The 16,192-nt window shown below is 40.5% G+C and overlaps 1 protein-coding gene across 2 annotated transcripts; it reads left to right on the top strand.

Annotated features, from left to right (window-relative positions):
- On the top strand, positions 1–5,669 carry extl2 (exostosin-like glycosyltransferase 2). Of its 2 annotated transcripts, none has more exons than XM_051701568.1 (5): positions 1–87; positions 1,275–1,702; positions 2,572–2,642; positions 2,745–2,860; positions 4,231–5,669. In XM_051701568.1, exons 1-5 carry the CDS (start codon positions 83–85, stop codon positions 4,622–4,624), a joined length of 1,014 nt encoding a protein of 337 aa, XP_051557528.1. In that variant the 5' UTR covers positions 1–82; the 3' UTR covers positions 4,625–5,669. The 2 variants fall into 2 exon arrangements, with proteins under 2 accessions (XP_051557528.1, XP_051557527.1); XM_051701567.1 differs by lacking the exon at positions 1–87 and adding an exon at positions 229–539.
- Positions 5,670–16,192: the final 10,523 nt, after the last annotated feature.

Genomic DNA, 16,192 nt, shown 5'->3' with positions numbered 1-16,192 from the left:
CTGTAGACTTCAGAAATATCAATGCGCATGCGCGAACCATCAAAACTTCCTCTTGGAGTATTATTTGTAGGATGGGAATACAATGAGGTACTTGTTGCTCTTTGTTACAAAGTGTAAATCTCTAAGTTCACATGTTGCTTTTTGTGTTTTTATTTTTGTCTTTATGTCAGATCTGATGTTATTTTCTACTGCATGCGCTAATTCGTCGCACATTGCAATGTTTGCTTACGTGATAATCATACTTGCCATTGAACGTTTAAGTATTAGTTACAGTGTTTTCTGACAATTAGCATCAATAATATGCAACACACATGATGGATGTCGCTACCGTCCTTAATTTTTTTTTTTTTTTTTAAATAAATGGACCTCTTTATTCGGGCCATCATGCACCAGATATCAGTGGACCATGAGGGCAGATCTAAAAATGGCTTCAACCCGATTTAACAGTGAATTTGTAGGAAACTGCTATCAGAAGATTTTAAAGACAGCATTCTTTTACCTTATGTTGTTTATCCCTTTTCTGTGAACAAAATGCGCCAGTAAGTCCATGCATTGATCATTTTCTTAAATGTTGTTGGTCAGTGCTGAAATGTGCAAAGCATGCTTAAAGGGATAGTTCACTTAAAAATGAAAGTTCTGTCATCATTTACTCACCCTAATGTTGTTTCAAACCAGTATGACCTTATTTCTAAAGTGGAACACAAATTAAATGTTTAGAAGAATGTCCAGACTGCAGTCCATATGATTAATGTGTGTATATTCCAAGTCATACAAAAGGTTTGTGTGAGGAACAGACCAGAATTTAAGCCATTATTCAAGGGCGATAAATCTCGCCCTCAGCAAGCACATGTTTGCGGCTCAAGACGCATGCAAGGTTTCCTCCTGAGTGTCTCACGACCATTACACTGCGCTAAGTTTAAAGAGGAGAAGATTTTCATTAAATAATTACTTAAATTTCAATCTTTTCCTCACACAAAGCTTTCATATGGCTTCATAAGACTCGGAATATAGTGCATGAGACGTATGGGCTTTATTTTAATTTTATTTTGTACATTTTTGGAGCTTGAGAGCCCCTGGTCATTATATACTTTCATTGTATGGAAAAGAGCAGCTCAGACATTATGCTAAATGCATCCTTTTGTGTTTCATGTGAGAAACAAAGTCATACAGGTTTGCAACAACATGATGGTGATTAATGATGCCAGAATTTTCATTTTTGGTTGAACTATCCCCATAAATGCCATTTAAGCCTCTTGTTCTTCTCTTGCCATCAGGATTCGTTTACGCTGCTGCAGGTCTTTGGGCCGTGTGTGGCCACACTTCATCGTCATCCCGTTACTGTTGCTTCTTCTGGCCGGGGTCGCGCTGACCTTTTTACTGCCTATCGATGAGGAGAGCAGCATTCTCAGAGAGCTCCGACACAGCTCCAACACCTCACTTACCTCGCCCGACCCAGAGGACAGTTTTACTATTATTATGCAAACATACAACCGCACCGATATTCTCCTCAAGCTCCTCAACCATTATCAGGCCGTGCCTCACCTGCATTGCATCATCATCGTGTGGAATAACGCTGGGGAGCCGCCACCCAGGAAACTGTGGGATTCCCTTGGCCCACACCCTGTTCCAGTCATCTTCAAAGAGCAGAGCGTCAACAGAATGCGCAATCGATTGCAGCCACACCCTGAGATCAAACCCAATGGTGTGTGAGATTCTCAAATAAATTAGATAAGGTTAAAAGGCTAGTTCACCTAAAACTGAGAGTGCTAGAGTGTTGTGGGTTCTTGCCAGAGCGTTGCTATGCAGTTGCCCAAGTCAGAAAAGCCCACCCAAGTCTCTAAGATGTTCTAGTAGTCCCTAGATATGGCTGTGGTCTTTTGGAATTTTTCATCCATTTTATTAAACACCAAGAAAAAATAGAAAAAAAGCACCTCTCGTGGGCCTGGGTAGCACAGCATGTAAAGACGCTGACTACCACACCTGGAGTCACAAGTTCAAATCCAGGACGTGCTGAGTGATTCCAGCCAGGTGTCCTAAGCAACCAATTGGCCCGGTTGCTAGGGAGAGTAGAGTCACATGGGGTAACCTTCTCGTGGTCACTATAATGTGGTTCTCGCTCACAGTGCGGCACATGGCGAGTGGTGCGTGGATGCCACGGAGAATAGCATGAAGCCTCCACACGCGCTAGGACTCCGCGGTAACAAGCAATAAGATGCGCGGATTGTCGGTCTCAGATGCGGAGGCAACTGAGATTCGTCCTCCACCACCCGGATTGAGGCGAGTCACTATGCCACCACGAGGATTTAGAGTCCATTGGGAATTGGGCATTCCAAATTGGGGAGGAAATCCAAAAAAGAAAAAAGCTCCTCTCTCCATAGCAAAACGCATGATTTGAGATATGATTCATGCCCATAGCACAAACGGTGCAGGACAAGTTATATGCAGAAGTAAAATATAAAATACATAGGGTTAGGGGTTTGTTCAAGTATATTTCCTATATTAACTATATGGAATGTGCTTATGTTATACCTGTATGATATACTGATTAACACTTTTGTTTTTCCTGGACAGCTATTTTGATGCTAGATGATGACTTATTGGTCAGTGTTCCTGATATCAGCTTTGCATTTTCTGTCTGGAAGGTAAAGTATAAAATATGTTATGGTACACTTAGTAATATTCAAAAGTGCTACACAAGAACAAGTTCACCTAACCTGTGTGGGGCGCTCCGGTTTGTATTGTAGCAATTCCCGGATCAGATTGTGGGTTTTGTTCCACGGAAGCATGTGACTACAACATCTGGTGTGTACAGTTATGGTAGCTTTGAGCTTCAGGATCCTGACAGAGGTGGTGGGGACAGGTAAGACTGGGAATAATGTTGCTTGCAAACATGCAGTCATATACATAAACAATCAAATTGTACCCTAATTACTTTCTTAATGCACATTCCTGGTCTTATTCTGAATGATTTATTGGGGCACGTTATTCCAAAGAAAAAAGGCATTTGTCTTCATAATCTTACATCAAAATGTAAAATAATATAGCTTCTCCGAAGTAACAACTTTTCTTTTCAGCTGACATCACCAAGACCTCTGTTTGGTTGAATGTAAATCAGTCTATAGAGTTCTACATCTCTGTAAGACAGAAAAATCAAACTGCCTTTAATTTGTTACCTTATAATCTCCTAATTTATGTTAGAGGTGAACCAACAACTTAACCTTGGAGAAGCTGAACATCTACATCGAAAGTGATTCGCCAAAAGAAAATTAAATTCAAGTTTGTACGACTACACTCAGAGATTGCTCTTTGACTGAACTTGATTCAATCTTGGACAGGGGTTCCATGTGTTTGAAATGAGTTTTCTTAACTTAAAATGACTATGCAATCTCAACACAAACACTTTGTGTAGAAAGAACTTTGTTGAAATAGGTAAACCCAACTAAATTACATGTGTCTGTGTAACTCAAACAAATCTCTTATATTTCGTTATGTACTGTACTAACTAGTGAAAGTAAATGTTAGCATACTAAATACAAAAAAGCACTACAGAGTGTAGTTTAGTAACTGTTATATGGTTAGCACAGCAATTGCTTATCGAAGCGAGAAATCAATTTCATGTGCGACATCTACCTGTCCTCTTCATTAGCTCAAGCTCCACTCTTTGCCATAATGGTAACCCCTAAAATATCAACAAAACAAACTCTTCTATATCTCAATATAACAAAACAGTAAACACTAGCGAGTTATCCCCCTTATATTTGTCTTGCACAAAAACACATAAAATAACACTTAATTTTAACATTCCTATACAGTCCCATGCAAGGTATACTATTCCCAGCCCAGTTTTTAAACAATGCTACAATAACACCACAAAATGTATTAATGTAGTCCCAACTCAAATGGATTAAAGCAATATTCTGGTTTCAATACAAGTTAAGCTCAATTGACAGCATTTGTGTCAATTAATACATTAATAAATTGAACAAGCAGCAAAAATCCTTTTTTGAGTGTAACATCACCAAATGGAGTTGAAAATATGATTTTCAAAGACTTTTCATGATCCAATGCCCAATTAAAACAAGTCTCCCCAACATTTTGTATCATTGAAAATCCTGTTTCACTTGAAAAAAAAAAAAAGAGTTGCAAACACCATTTCATGTTGATTTTAATATGTGCTGCGCATCACATCCACACAATAGTTGAACAAATACCATTTAACCTTTCCAATAGGTACTCTATGATCCTAGTGGGTGCAGCTTTCTTCCATCATCGCTTCCTGAAGCTGTTCCAAGACCAGCCCAGTGAGGTGCACGCTCTATTGGACGAAACGCAGAACTGCGATGACATTGCCATGAACTTTGTCGTGGCACGCCAACTCACAAAGGTATCCGGACTCAAACGTCCATCAGGAGTGTTTGTGAAGCCCGTAGACATTCGTAATCTGGAGAAGGAAGCTAGCAGTGGATACGTTGGCATGTGGCACAGAGCAGAGCACATGCTACAGCGCTCCTATTGCCTGAACAAGCTGGCACATATCTACAGGGGTATGCCACTCCGCTACTCTAATATGATGATCTCACAGTTCGGTTTCCCCAGCTATGCTAATCACAAGAGCAGATTTTGACCTTTGGACCTACTTATGAGCAATTAAGACTTCATTTTTAACAGTGTTTTAGCAATCTTAGAAGAATAGCTCAAACAAAAATGAAAATTCTGTCATAATTTACTCACCCACGTGTAGTTCAAAACCTGTATGACTTTCTTTCTTATGAGGAATACAAAAGGAGAATTTTTAATAAATATCCCAGTCTGTCTTTTTAATACTGGGGCAGCTGATTGTGACTCACTTAAAAGCTTTAAAATGCACCCAAAAATAAAGTCGTCCATGCGACTCGTGTGTCATATTCCAAGTCTTTTGAAGGCATATGAGAGGTTAAGCCCGTTCACAGTGGCATGTGCATTCATGCAGGAACTTGTGTTGTTTTTAGCACTAAACAGTGCAAGTTCTCACGTGAACATGCATGCAAACAGGCTTCTATTGTACCGCTTATGATCGTACAATCAAGATTTTCACTGAAAAATTACCTACATTTCAGGCTGTTTCTCACTTAAACCTACTGTATGCATTCAGAAGACTTGGAATATGACGCTCGAGTCACATGGACGACTTTTATGATGCTTTTGGGTCATTAGCTTTAAAGTGAGTTTATGGATCTACTCTCATTTATACAGGTCTCTATGCTATATATCACAAGCAAGTCATAAACTGAAGAAATTCTATGTAAATAGAAAATGGTGTGTATTATTAATGGATTTTATTTTTATTTTAGTCTTACTGCTTTGGCATAATTTGCCTTGTATAGCTTACATCTGTCCAGTAGGTGGGGTATGACATTTATATTAGTACCTCTACCATTACAGTATCTGTATCTGTGCCCCATAGTGTTTTTTTAATTAATTTTTTTAATGTGTTTTATTTACTTTGAATATAAACGTATGAATGAAACATCAGTATGATTTTGTGTTAACTAAGGATTTAAATGGTAGCACAGTGGTTTGTTTTCCTTCACGACCCAGAACAAGTGACAGTAAGACGGTACCAAAATTTTTTACATACAAAAGTAAACAAAACTGTATTTAAAATGAAAAATAAAGTTGCTCTAAGTGTTTTTATGGAATGGTATACAAAAATGTTCCTACTCCCTAAAGATACCACTGAAAAAGTGTCTTGAGATATCTCACTAGTCTCGGTGACAGCACGAGACTGTGTAAACAGCAAATAAAAATGTGTCATATTCTTTGATCAGCCAATCAGAAGACTTTAATGCATGTCATGCAACCTGTCCATGTTGGCATTTGCCTATATTCTACCAAGTGACAGATGAATTTGTGTGTGTTTTCCCCTCCCTTTCAAAAGTTAATAAGCCTATTTTGCTCTCCTAACTGGATGATTATATGGTTAGCTACAACACTCTCCATGACCCCTTCAGAAAAGACCTGAGACCCATTTCTGGATCATGACCGTTAAGGACTATTTTGGCATATGAACTGGTCCCACTTTGATCTAACCGGTACTGAGATTTTGTGTATGAACTCAGTTTACTCACATGTGCCTGCCATTAATGGACTGCAAGAAGTGTATTATAGATGTAGACAATTCTGCAATATTATTGAAAATGACTTTGACTGCATTTAGTGCCAGTTTTGCTCAGCATGCTGTAAATGCCACCAAAACAGATCTGCCAATTGCCATAACATATTTCCTTAGGACAAAGGTGAGTTCCATTGAGCAGAATCCTGTAAATGGAATGGCTTATCTAAGGTTATTAAGAGGACATTTGAAATGGAACTAGTGGGGAAAGTTTAATTACATCACTAAATAGTCTTACTAAACTTGGCTCAGTCTGACTAGTGTGATTCCCTTTCAGAATAACTGCAAGGGCCACCTGAGCAAATGGCTTCATAAAAGAAATCAGTTTCAGTTTTAAATCTCTGGAAGACAGAAAAAAATCAAACACTGCTTTTAATTTGTTAGCCTATAAACTTGCTTTTGCTAAAGGTGTACCGACAACATAACCTTGGAGAAACAGAACATCAAAATTGAATCCACAAGTGCAATTGTTCTACTCCTTTTAGTGTAAAAATTAAGCAAGACAAAGTTACGTTTATTGAGCAAGTAACTTTTACTTTTGAAGCAGCAGCAGATGGGACAGAACATCACAAACAGGTTATTCCTTTCCCCTGCTGAAACAATTTACAGTAGGTGGTGAAAGAAATTTAGAAGATAATTTCCTTTTTACACAATGTGCCATTATACTGTAAGATGCACACAGATGTATCAAAACAGTATTCTGAGAAGTTAAATTTCCTTTAATTTTTCTTTTCTATTAAAGAAGTTTTTTTGATCACTACATTTTTTTCACTTGACCTATTCACTTTACAGTCAAAATGTTTTTCCAAAATTTTTCCTAAATGAATTTACTAATTTAGAATTTTTTTTTTTTTTTTTTTAAACTACAATTGTTCGAGTGCGATAACGGGTAGAGTTAAAAGTTTTAAGAAATGTACCTAATAAGCCTAAAAAATCTGGTGAAATTTTATATCTTGTTTGTGTATTATATGAGATTGCCCTGTATTCTCGCTATGCTACAAACCATGAATTTTATTTGGAGTCCCTTATTTGTACAGGGTTCCCACACCTTTTGATCCGCTTGGATTACTGGATAAGAATTAGTCAAATTAATTTAGAGCAATTTCTAGCCAGTTACATTTTCAGGAGCATAGCTTAACTTGAAAAAATGTGTTCCTAATAATATTCCTAATTATCGAGTTACCTCATTTCAATGACTTTTCCAAGCATGGAAATCCGTATTTTTAAATTCCCTGATATTTTCAGGCTTTCCTTGCATGTTGAAACCCTGCTTTGTATATGAGAAATACCTTTCCCTAACCAGATAGAATGATACAGTTGAAGTCAGACGTTTACATACACTTAGGTTGAAGTCATTAAAACTAAGTTTTTACACACTTTATACAGTAAATGAGTGAAGGTAATGCTGTAGGAACTAGGAAAGTAAGTGCTTCTTACACAGTGGTGGACTAACCCAGTGGTTGGAGTTGCTCCAAGATAACTCATTCTGGAGAGGAAGAGTGCCATTGTTTACAGTATGTTCCTGAATGTGTCGCCTACCCCCACCCCTTAATCACAAAGTAGTAAAAATGACTTCAAAAACTAAACAAAAGCTTAATGACTCATTTAAATTCCTAGACACCCATGTCTGCTTATCTTATACAATGATCTATCAATGCAGACAACCTCATTAGGAAGGCATGTTAAATATTTTACTTACCCAGACAGTTAAGGATGTTTAGAGTCAGTCAAACATCAACTTGCTCAAATCTACACAACTATTACAGAGAGGTGTGGAAGCACAGACATGTAACAAGGAAAATTTTGGAACATGTTGTGAAGTCCTCAGAGATCATTGGAACTGCTATTCTATTCTACTCTATTCTATTCTATTCTATTCTGTAGTCTTGGGCCCAGTTGCCAGAAAACCCTTACGTTAAACCCTTGGTTATAATTTTGAGGCTAATGTCATGTGGATTTCTTGCAACCGCTCCAAAATGTTGTATTTTACTTTTTCTATAAGCCATGTAACAACGAAACTATACAATATGCCTTTTACAGTGCATCAGGAAAGTATTCACAGCGCTTCACTTTTTCCACATTTTATGTTACAGCCTTATTCCAAAATGGATTAAATTCATTATTTTCCTCAAAATTCAACAAACAATACCCCATAATGACAACATGAAAGAAGTTTGTTTGAAATCTTTGTAAATGTATTAAAAATAAAAAATATAAAAAAATCACATGTACATTAGTATTCACAGCCTTTGCCATGACACTCAAAATTGAGCTCATGTGCATCCTGTTTCCACTGATCATCCTTGAGATATTTCTACAACTTGATTGGAGTCCACCTGTGGTAAATTCAGTTGATTGGACATGATTTGGAAAGGCACACACCTGTCTATATAAGGTCCCACAGTTCACAGTGCATGTCAGAGCACAAACCAAGCCATGAAGTCCAAGGAATTGTCTGTAGACCTCCGAGACAGGATTGTATTGAGGCACAGATCTGGGGAAGGATACAAAAAAATTTCTGCAGCATTGAAGGTCCCAATGAGCACAGTGGCCTCCATCATCCGTAAATGGAAGAAGTTTGGAACCACCAGGACTCTTCCTAGAGCTGGCCGCCTGGCCAAACTGAGCAATCGGGGGAGAAGGGCCTTAGTCAGGGAGGTGACCAAGAACCCGATGGTCACTCTGACAGAGCTCCAGCATTTCTCTGTGGAGAGAGGAGAACCTTCCAGAAGAACAACCATCTCTGCAGCACTCCACCAATCAGGCCTGTATGGTAGAGTGGCCAGACGGAAGCCACTCCTCAGTAAAAGGCACATGACAGCCCGCCTGGAGTTTGCCAAAAGGCACCTGAAGGACTCTCAAACCATGAGAAACAAAGATTGAACTCTTTGGCCTGAATGGCAAGCGTCATGTCTGGAGGAAACCAGGCACTGCTCATCACCTGGCCAATACCATCCCTAAAGTGAAGCATGGTGGTGGCAGCATCATGCTGTGGGGATGTTTTTCAGTGGCAAGAACTGGGAGACTAGTCAGGATTGAGGGAAAGATGAATCCAGCAATGTACAGAGACATCCTTGATGAAAACCTGCTCCAGAGCGCTCTGGACCTCAGACTGGGGCGAAGGTTCATCTTCCAACAGGACCATGACCCTAAGCACACAGCCAAGAAAACAAAGGAGTGGCTCCGGGACAACTCTGTGAATGTCCTTGAGTGGCCCAGCCAGAGCCCAGACTTGAACCTGATTGAACATCTCTGGAGAGATCTGAAAATGGCTGTGCACCAATGCTCCCCATCCAACCTGATGGAGCTTGAGAGGTTCTGCAAAGAAGAATGGGAGAAACTGCCCAAAAATAGGTGTGCCAAGCTTGTAGCATCATACTCAAAAAGACTTGAGGCTGTAATTGGTGCCAAAGGTGCTTCAACAAAATATTGAGCAAAGGCTGTGAATACTTATGTACATGTGATTTTTTTTTTTTTTTTAATACATTTGCAAAGAGTTCAAACAAACTTCTTTCATGTTGTCATTATGGGGTATTGTTTGTAGAATTTTGAGGAAAATAATGAATTTAATCCATTTTGGAATAAGGCTGTAACATAACAAAAAGTGAAGAGCTGTGAATACTTTCCGGATGAACTGTAACAAAAACTTCCTCCATCCTTCTCATGCTGAAAGACATCTAGTTGTTGTAAGTCAACAAACAGGCATCTTTTGGTTTGCCGTCCAGCCAAGGTGACTCAAAGTGCACACTGCAGAATGCTCAATGAGGTTTAAAAAAAAAAGAACCCTAGAGTGACAGCTAAAGACTTGAAAGAATCATTGGAACATCTCTGTTCATGAGTCTACTATACGGAAAACATTAAACAGGCTTGGTGTCCTGCCAAAAGAAGCCGCTGCTTCCCAAAAAAAACATTGCTGCACTCCTGAAGTCTGCCAAAGACCACCTTGACAATCCACAAAGCTACTGGGAAAATGTTTTGTGGACTGATGAAACTAAGGTTGAATTGTTTGGGAAGAACATACAGCACTACATATGGCGTAAAAAGGGCATTGCATACCAACATGAAAACATCATCCCAACGGTGAAATACGGTGGAGGAGCATCATAATTTGGGGCTGCTTCGGGCCTGGACCACTTGCCATCATTAATTCCCAAAATTATCAAGATATCCAACAGGATAATGTCAGGGTGGCTGTGTGCCAGCTGAAGCTCAGTAGAAGTTGGGTGATCCAGCAGGATTTACAGGATATCAGTATTTACTAATGTCAATAAACTATAACATTAAAATGAAAAATACTGTAAATATGACACCGCAATGTATAGTGACCAATATGTACCTTGCTTCTACACCTCGCCACATCTTTCATTAAATATCCATCTTATGTGTGTAAGGAAATAACACTGCTAGTCATAAAGTTTATAAAACGAACACCCATGAGATATTTTAAAGATGCACAGATGAAGGTTCCTTTCAACAGATAAATGTTGCGTTGTGGTAACAGGTCGTGTCTGTTTAGTTCATTGAGATGTTATTGGAGCCACTCCTGGCTTTTCTAAGGTATCAAATCAGCAGAGCTGCGACAGTCAGCAGGGACACTGACTCAGCAGCAGCAGGCAGAATAACTGTTGGCAGATCTGGCATTTTTGAAATGTTGTGTTGCTCTAGAATAAAGGTTAAAAAATAGTAGTATTTAGTAGAGAGCAGAAGAAAACCACTGTAACTGTAAGTTACTTTCTACAACACTTTTCACAAAAAAGTTTTTTGTTTTTCAGCTCAACTAATTTAAAACAATGTCTATATTTCCTCCTTGTTCATTGTCGAATGTGTCACACACTAAGCACCACATGTTTCTCTCTTTAAATGACTCGCTAGAGGGCATATGTATTTTAGCTGTCTCAGAACCACAAAGGTACGTACATATAAACATATTTCATGTTTTAAATGTATTACACATGTATAATATTATTTAAAAAATATGTGTAATTCATGTAATGTACTTGGGTTAATTTCAGCTTACATATATTAACATTGTATAATTTAATGATGTATATGGTTATGAACTGTAAAATAAAGTCATCAAATTACTATCCCGTAATGCCTGAAACATTGTCACTGTATTTTATAATGGGAAAGTTCTGGTTACCACTGCTGTAAGTTTTTCTTTTCTTTGTAAATTAACATAAAATAACATTTTAAAAAAACTATACTGTTCACATTGGGTGGTTTTCATAAATCTTTTGTAATGGCACTCCTATTATTGAATCAAATTGGTATAAACACTGCTTACCAGTTTTTCTGCTCAGCTGGAAGATGTGGCTCTCATTACTAAGTTTATTCATGAACATGACTGTGTATAATCCTACATCATCAGATGTGAGGTTAACCAGATGATAGACTCTGGACTGCATCTCAAATCCATCCCTCTCTCACCCCTGAACAGTGGAGGGATGAGGAAAGCCTTTGACAGTGGGACGCATGGTCACATTTTGACCTTCCATCACCAGTAGGGATGGATACACTGCCACTCTGGTGTCCCTGGAAGGAGCTTAGCAAAATATGCAAATAGCATACAGTAAGTTCAGAGACAACTAGATTTTCCATTTTATGAACAAAAAGTGATCAGCCACATTGCAATGTGGTTTCTATTTTTTTTTTTTTTTTTTTTTTTGTGGATGCCAGGTGGTTTCTTACTGGACCATGTCAGAAAAAGAGCCTACCCCTAAGTCTCTATGACAATTGTAGTTAGGGTCCCTCCTTCAATGTAAGTGAAAGGCAAGTCTGATCGCTCAGAAAAAGAATAGCGCACCTATCCACATAGCACAAATGGTGCAGGACAAGTTATGGACCAAAGTTTAATTTAATAAGTATTTCTATTTGAACAAACCCCTATCCCAAACATCTATTGCCTAGGGAGGGATAAAAACTATGGAAAAACAATAATTACCTGATTGCCCCAATTTGTGTTGATATTTTCTAAATGATTTGATTATAACTATTTATAGTGACATCCCAAAGGGATGCAAAATAAAATTTAAAATTTAAAAATTTAAAATGTAAAAATGTTCACCTTTGACTGTAATGTTGATCATGTCTTGTCTTATCTTAATTCCAAAGTCATTTTTCACTTCACAATTGTAAACCCCTGCGTCTGTTATTTGAATTGATGGAATGTTTAAAAGCACAGTGGATCTGTTTAGAACTCCTGCAACCTGGTTCTGTGACCCTCTAGACAGCGTCAGTGCTGTTGGCCCACTGTATGGAGAACAGAGTATGGTTATGTTATCTCCTTCATTGGGGTCTACTCCATGCCTCAGATGGATTTTGGGGATGTCGGGAGGACCTGCATTCAAAAGAATAAAGGTTAAAGACTAAAACTCTTCAGAAAGATAACATAATACAGTGAACAGAGTCCACAGAGTTACTTTACCTACCTTAAACAATTACCTTTACACTCAGTTGTAGGCTTCCCACAACATTGCTCGCTTTACACTGGTACCAACCTGCCTGAGATTGGGAAGCATTATTTATTACAAGCCTCTGGTTCTGGCTGTGAATGGGCACACTCTCCCCAATTTTACTCCACAAGATTATTGGTTCTGCATGACATGTTTTCTCCAGAATTTTTCCAAGCTTTATTAAAGCATTATTACTGGATACAGTAATTGTCCCAGGGCCATCTTGTTGATTGAAGGCAAATGTATAGTAGTAGTAATGGAAAAACAAAATGGAAAAGCATCAAATCTTAAAATGGTTGTTGTTCTCCATCTGGAACGCTCGTATTGGTAGTTTTAAAATAGCTTCTTATGGAGACCGCAACTAGAAAACAGTTAGGACCCAGTAGTTTGTCAGGAAAACTCTAGATTAGAAAAGTATTACCAAAGAACCTACAGTACATTCAAGAGTCAATGTACAACTCAGTCTGTCTGAAGGTAAACCTTTGAGATTCAGGGTTGCCGTGCAGCTAATATTCTTGCCCAGATCAGCTACAGAAGGAGTGTAACTGAATGCTGTGGAGTAATGCTGTACATTTTCATAGTTGGATCTGTCAGGTTTTTCCACTTGACAGCTCACATCTCCAAGAAGCTATTCAACTGTAAACTTGTCCAAAGGGTAAATGTTGTGGACTGTGCAGATGAGTCTCTGTTCTTGGTTTGCTTTAAAACTTTTTATTCTGGGCAGCACATGACCTTCTGGAAATGCTACATACAAATCACTTCATCAATATTTAAGTCATTTTCACATTTATTCCTCAAAACTTATGCTACTAGTAACTATTATACCATTAAATGTAGGGCTGGGTATTGATTCCCCGATTCGATTTGATTACGATTCACAAGCTCTCGATTTGATTCTATTCGAATACAATTTCAATTAGATTAGATTTGAATCCAACTTCGATTCAATTCGAATCCGATTTAGATTCGAATCAGTATCGATTCATATGGGTATATTTTAGAGCTTTCAGAATTAATGAGTTAACGCATGCATTTACTTATAAAAGTTTAACGCATTAATTTTTCTTAATCGAGATTAACGCATTTACCGTTAATACAATATAAACCTGCATAAACACTGGTTTGAAGAGCAGACTTTTCTAATGTATCTGCCTGGAGATATTGAACTGATGCTCACTTCACAACACACACACCAGAGCCCTTCTACCAAGGTGAACTTACAAGCTTAGCATAAAATTGCATTACGTGGCAGTCCTATAGACATTCTATGGGCAGTAATATCGTAACACACTAGTTGACCGTTATGCTCTCTCGTAGGTTAGAGCCAAAGAGGTTGTTATCCTAATAAATAAAATAATCTCTGCACCCCCCCCCCCCCCCCCCTCACACACGCACAAACACACACACAACAGTGCCTCCATGATAAAATGATGGAGAAAGGACCTCTTAATGCTATTTGATGTACTTGTGATCTCATGATAGAAATCAAGTATTTTTCAGCCTATGTAAGGTGCATTTTAATTACCACAGAAGTATGTCAAGTCTGTCACCAAAACACAGAATGAGACATTTTTGTCTGCAGACGCTCTTCATGTGAAGTTCAAGGCTATAACAAAGTGGATAGCCACAGTCTTCCAGCAGATTGTGGAGGATTTGAGTTTAAGAGATTTAATGCCCATCGCAATGAATATGCAGCCTATATGGGATCTAGTTCTTTCGATTAGTCAAACTCCCACTTAGACTTTGGGAAACGTTTAATTTTACTTGAATTGGTGCTATTTTAGAGTATTTCTATCTTTATACTGTGGAAGGCTTTGTTTGGAAAATGTTAATAAAAAAAACTTCTGGTCTTTGATAAAAGGCCAATGAAAATTGGCGAGTGGTATTTGCATGCCACTCCCCCGGACATACGGGTATAAAAGGAGCTGGTATGCAACCACTCATTCAGATTTTCTCTTCGGAGCCGAACGGTCATGCTCATTGAGCTGAATTCCCACGACTGTTCATTCACCTCTGCTGGATCTGACGGCGCATTTCAGCGGCTTCTCCCTCCTCTGCACTGGTGCAATGCAGAGAATGCCCCTGGGCACTTCGGCAGAAATAAAAGAGTATATTTCTCTAAAAGAGCGGCACACACGGAATGTCTTTTTAAAGACGGTCTTTCTAAAGATGCTTTTCCGAATTCCTGGTTGCGCTCGTTATCTCTTGCCTTCTGACGGTCACAATCACTGTCTTTCATGTCTGGGCACTGCTCACGCGGAGACAGCATTCGTGGATGGTCATGTTCTCATTGCGAGAACATGTCCATGGCAACGATGCGGTCGCGGCTCGCCTTCGTAAGAAAGCAAGCCACCCCAGAGGCTCCCCGCCTTGGTCCTTTTACCCATGGGTATGAGGCCAGCGCGGCGAGCACTGGGGGCAATTTGGGGACCCCAATGGGACCGCCTCCGCCGGGTATCCCCCCGTGGACCTCCTATTCCCCAGCATGCTCGTCTGCCCCAATCGGGTTTCCGGATGAGTCCGCCGGCTCGTCTCACGGCGAGTTCGACCTCTTATTCGGAGCCCGCGAAAGTGATGAGCTCTCGAGCACAGCATCGGAGAGCGGGCTCGTCCAGTCGGAAGACTCAGCTGGGCTCCTCCCTTCGGGGACGATTGCCCAGTCACAGGCTGACACGGAGATGACGACATGCTTTCCCGGGCAGCCGTGAGCATCGGCTAGAGTGGAGCCCTCTGCACTTCCCTGAACCCTCGTGGCTTGATGATTGGTTCCTGGGCTCGTGGCACCGCTCAAAGCCACACCCCGCCCCGTTCCTTTCTTCCCGGAAGTGCATGAAGAGCTGACAAGTTTGTGGGAGGCAATTTTTACTGCCCGGTCCCGATCTTTTCAGCTTCCCCGCCCTCACTACCCTTGATGGTGGGGCAGCCAAGGGCTATTCGGCAATCCCCCGGTGGATAAAGGCGCTCGCGGTGCACCTATGCCCGCAGAGTGCTGCCACCTGGCGCGGGTGCCCAAATCCCCCGTCCAAGGCCTGTAGGTTTACGTCGTCTCTGACAGCCAAGGCCTACGGTGCCGCTGGACAAGCCCCCTTCGCCCTGCACGCCATGGCTCTCCTGCAAGTCCACCAAGGCACTAAAGGAACTGCACGAGGGTAGTTCCGCCCCGGGATTGATGCAGGAACTGCGCTCGGTGACGGAGGTCACGGCGTGGTCTCTCGGGCGGACGATGTCCACATTAGTGGTCCAGGAGCGCCACCTTTAGCTCAACCTGGTCGAGATGGGTGAGGCCAACAGGACACGATTCCTTGCTGCCCCCATCTCCCAGGCTGGCCTACTCGGCGACACCGTCAAGGACTTTGCCCAGCAATTCTCGACGGTGGAGCGGTAGACGGATGCTAGCCGGCATATCCTGCCCCAGCGCAGCTCAAGATCCCGCACCCCGTCTACTCATCGCCAAGGGCGTCCCCCTGCGGTGACTGCACCGGCTCCGCCGCAGCCTGCCCCTTTGGCCCATCCCCGGCATGGAGCCCACCGCAGGAAGCAGACGCCACCCATCTCGCAGCCACCCAGAACCCGTGAAAGGCTTCAA

The sequence above is a fragment of the Myxocyprinus asiaticus genome, chromosome 6 (assembly GCF_019703515.2).
Source record: "Myxocyprinus asiaticus isolate MX2 ecotype Aquarium Trade chromosome 6, UBuf_Myxa_2, whole genome shotgun sequence".
NCBI classification, from domain to species: domain Eukaryota; kingdom Metazoa; phylum Chordata; class Actinopteri; order Cypriniformes; family Catostomidae; genus Myxocyprinus; species Myxocyprinus asiaticus.
The sequence above is the reverse complement of the archived record's forward strand: the minus strand, read 5'-3'. Positions and strand labels throughout refer to the sequence as shown.

Bases quoted from the DNA above. Each gene is read 5' to 3' on its own strand.
- extl2 (XM_051701567.1), top strand. The intron at 2,643-2,744 runs GTAAAGTATAAA...TTTGTATTGTAG, and splicing joins TTGCATTTTCTGTCTGGAAG to CAATTCCCGGATCAGATTGT. The intron at 2,861-4,230 runs GTAAGACTGGGA...CCTTTCCAATAG, and splicing joins GACAGAGGTGGTGGGGACAG to GTACTCTATGATCCTAGTGG.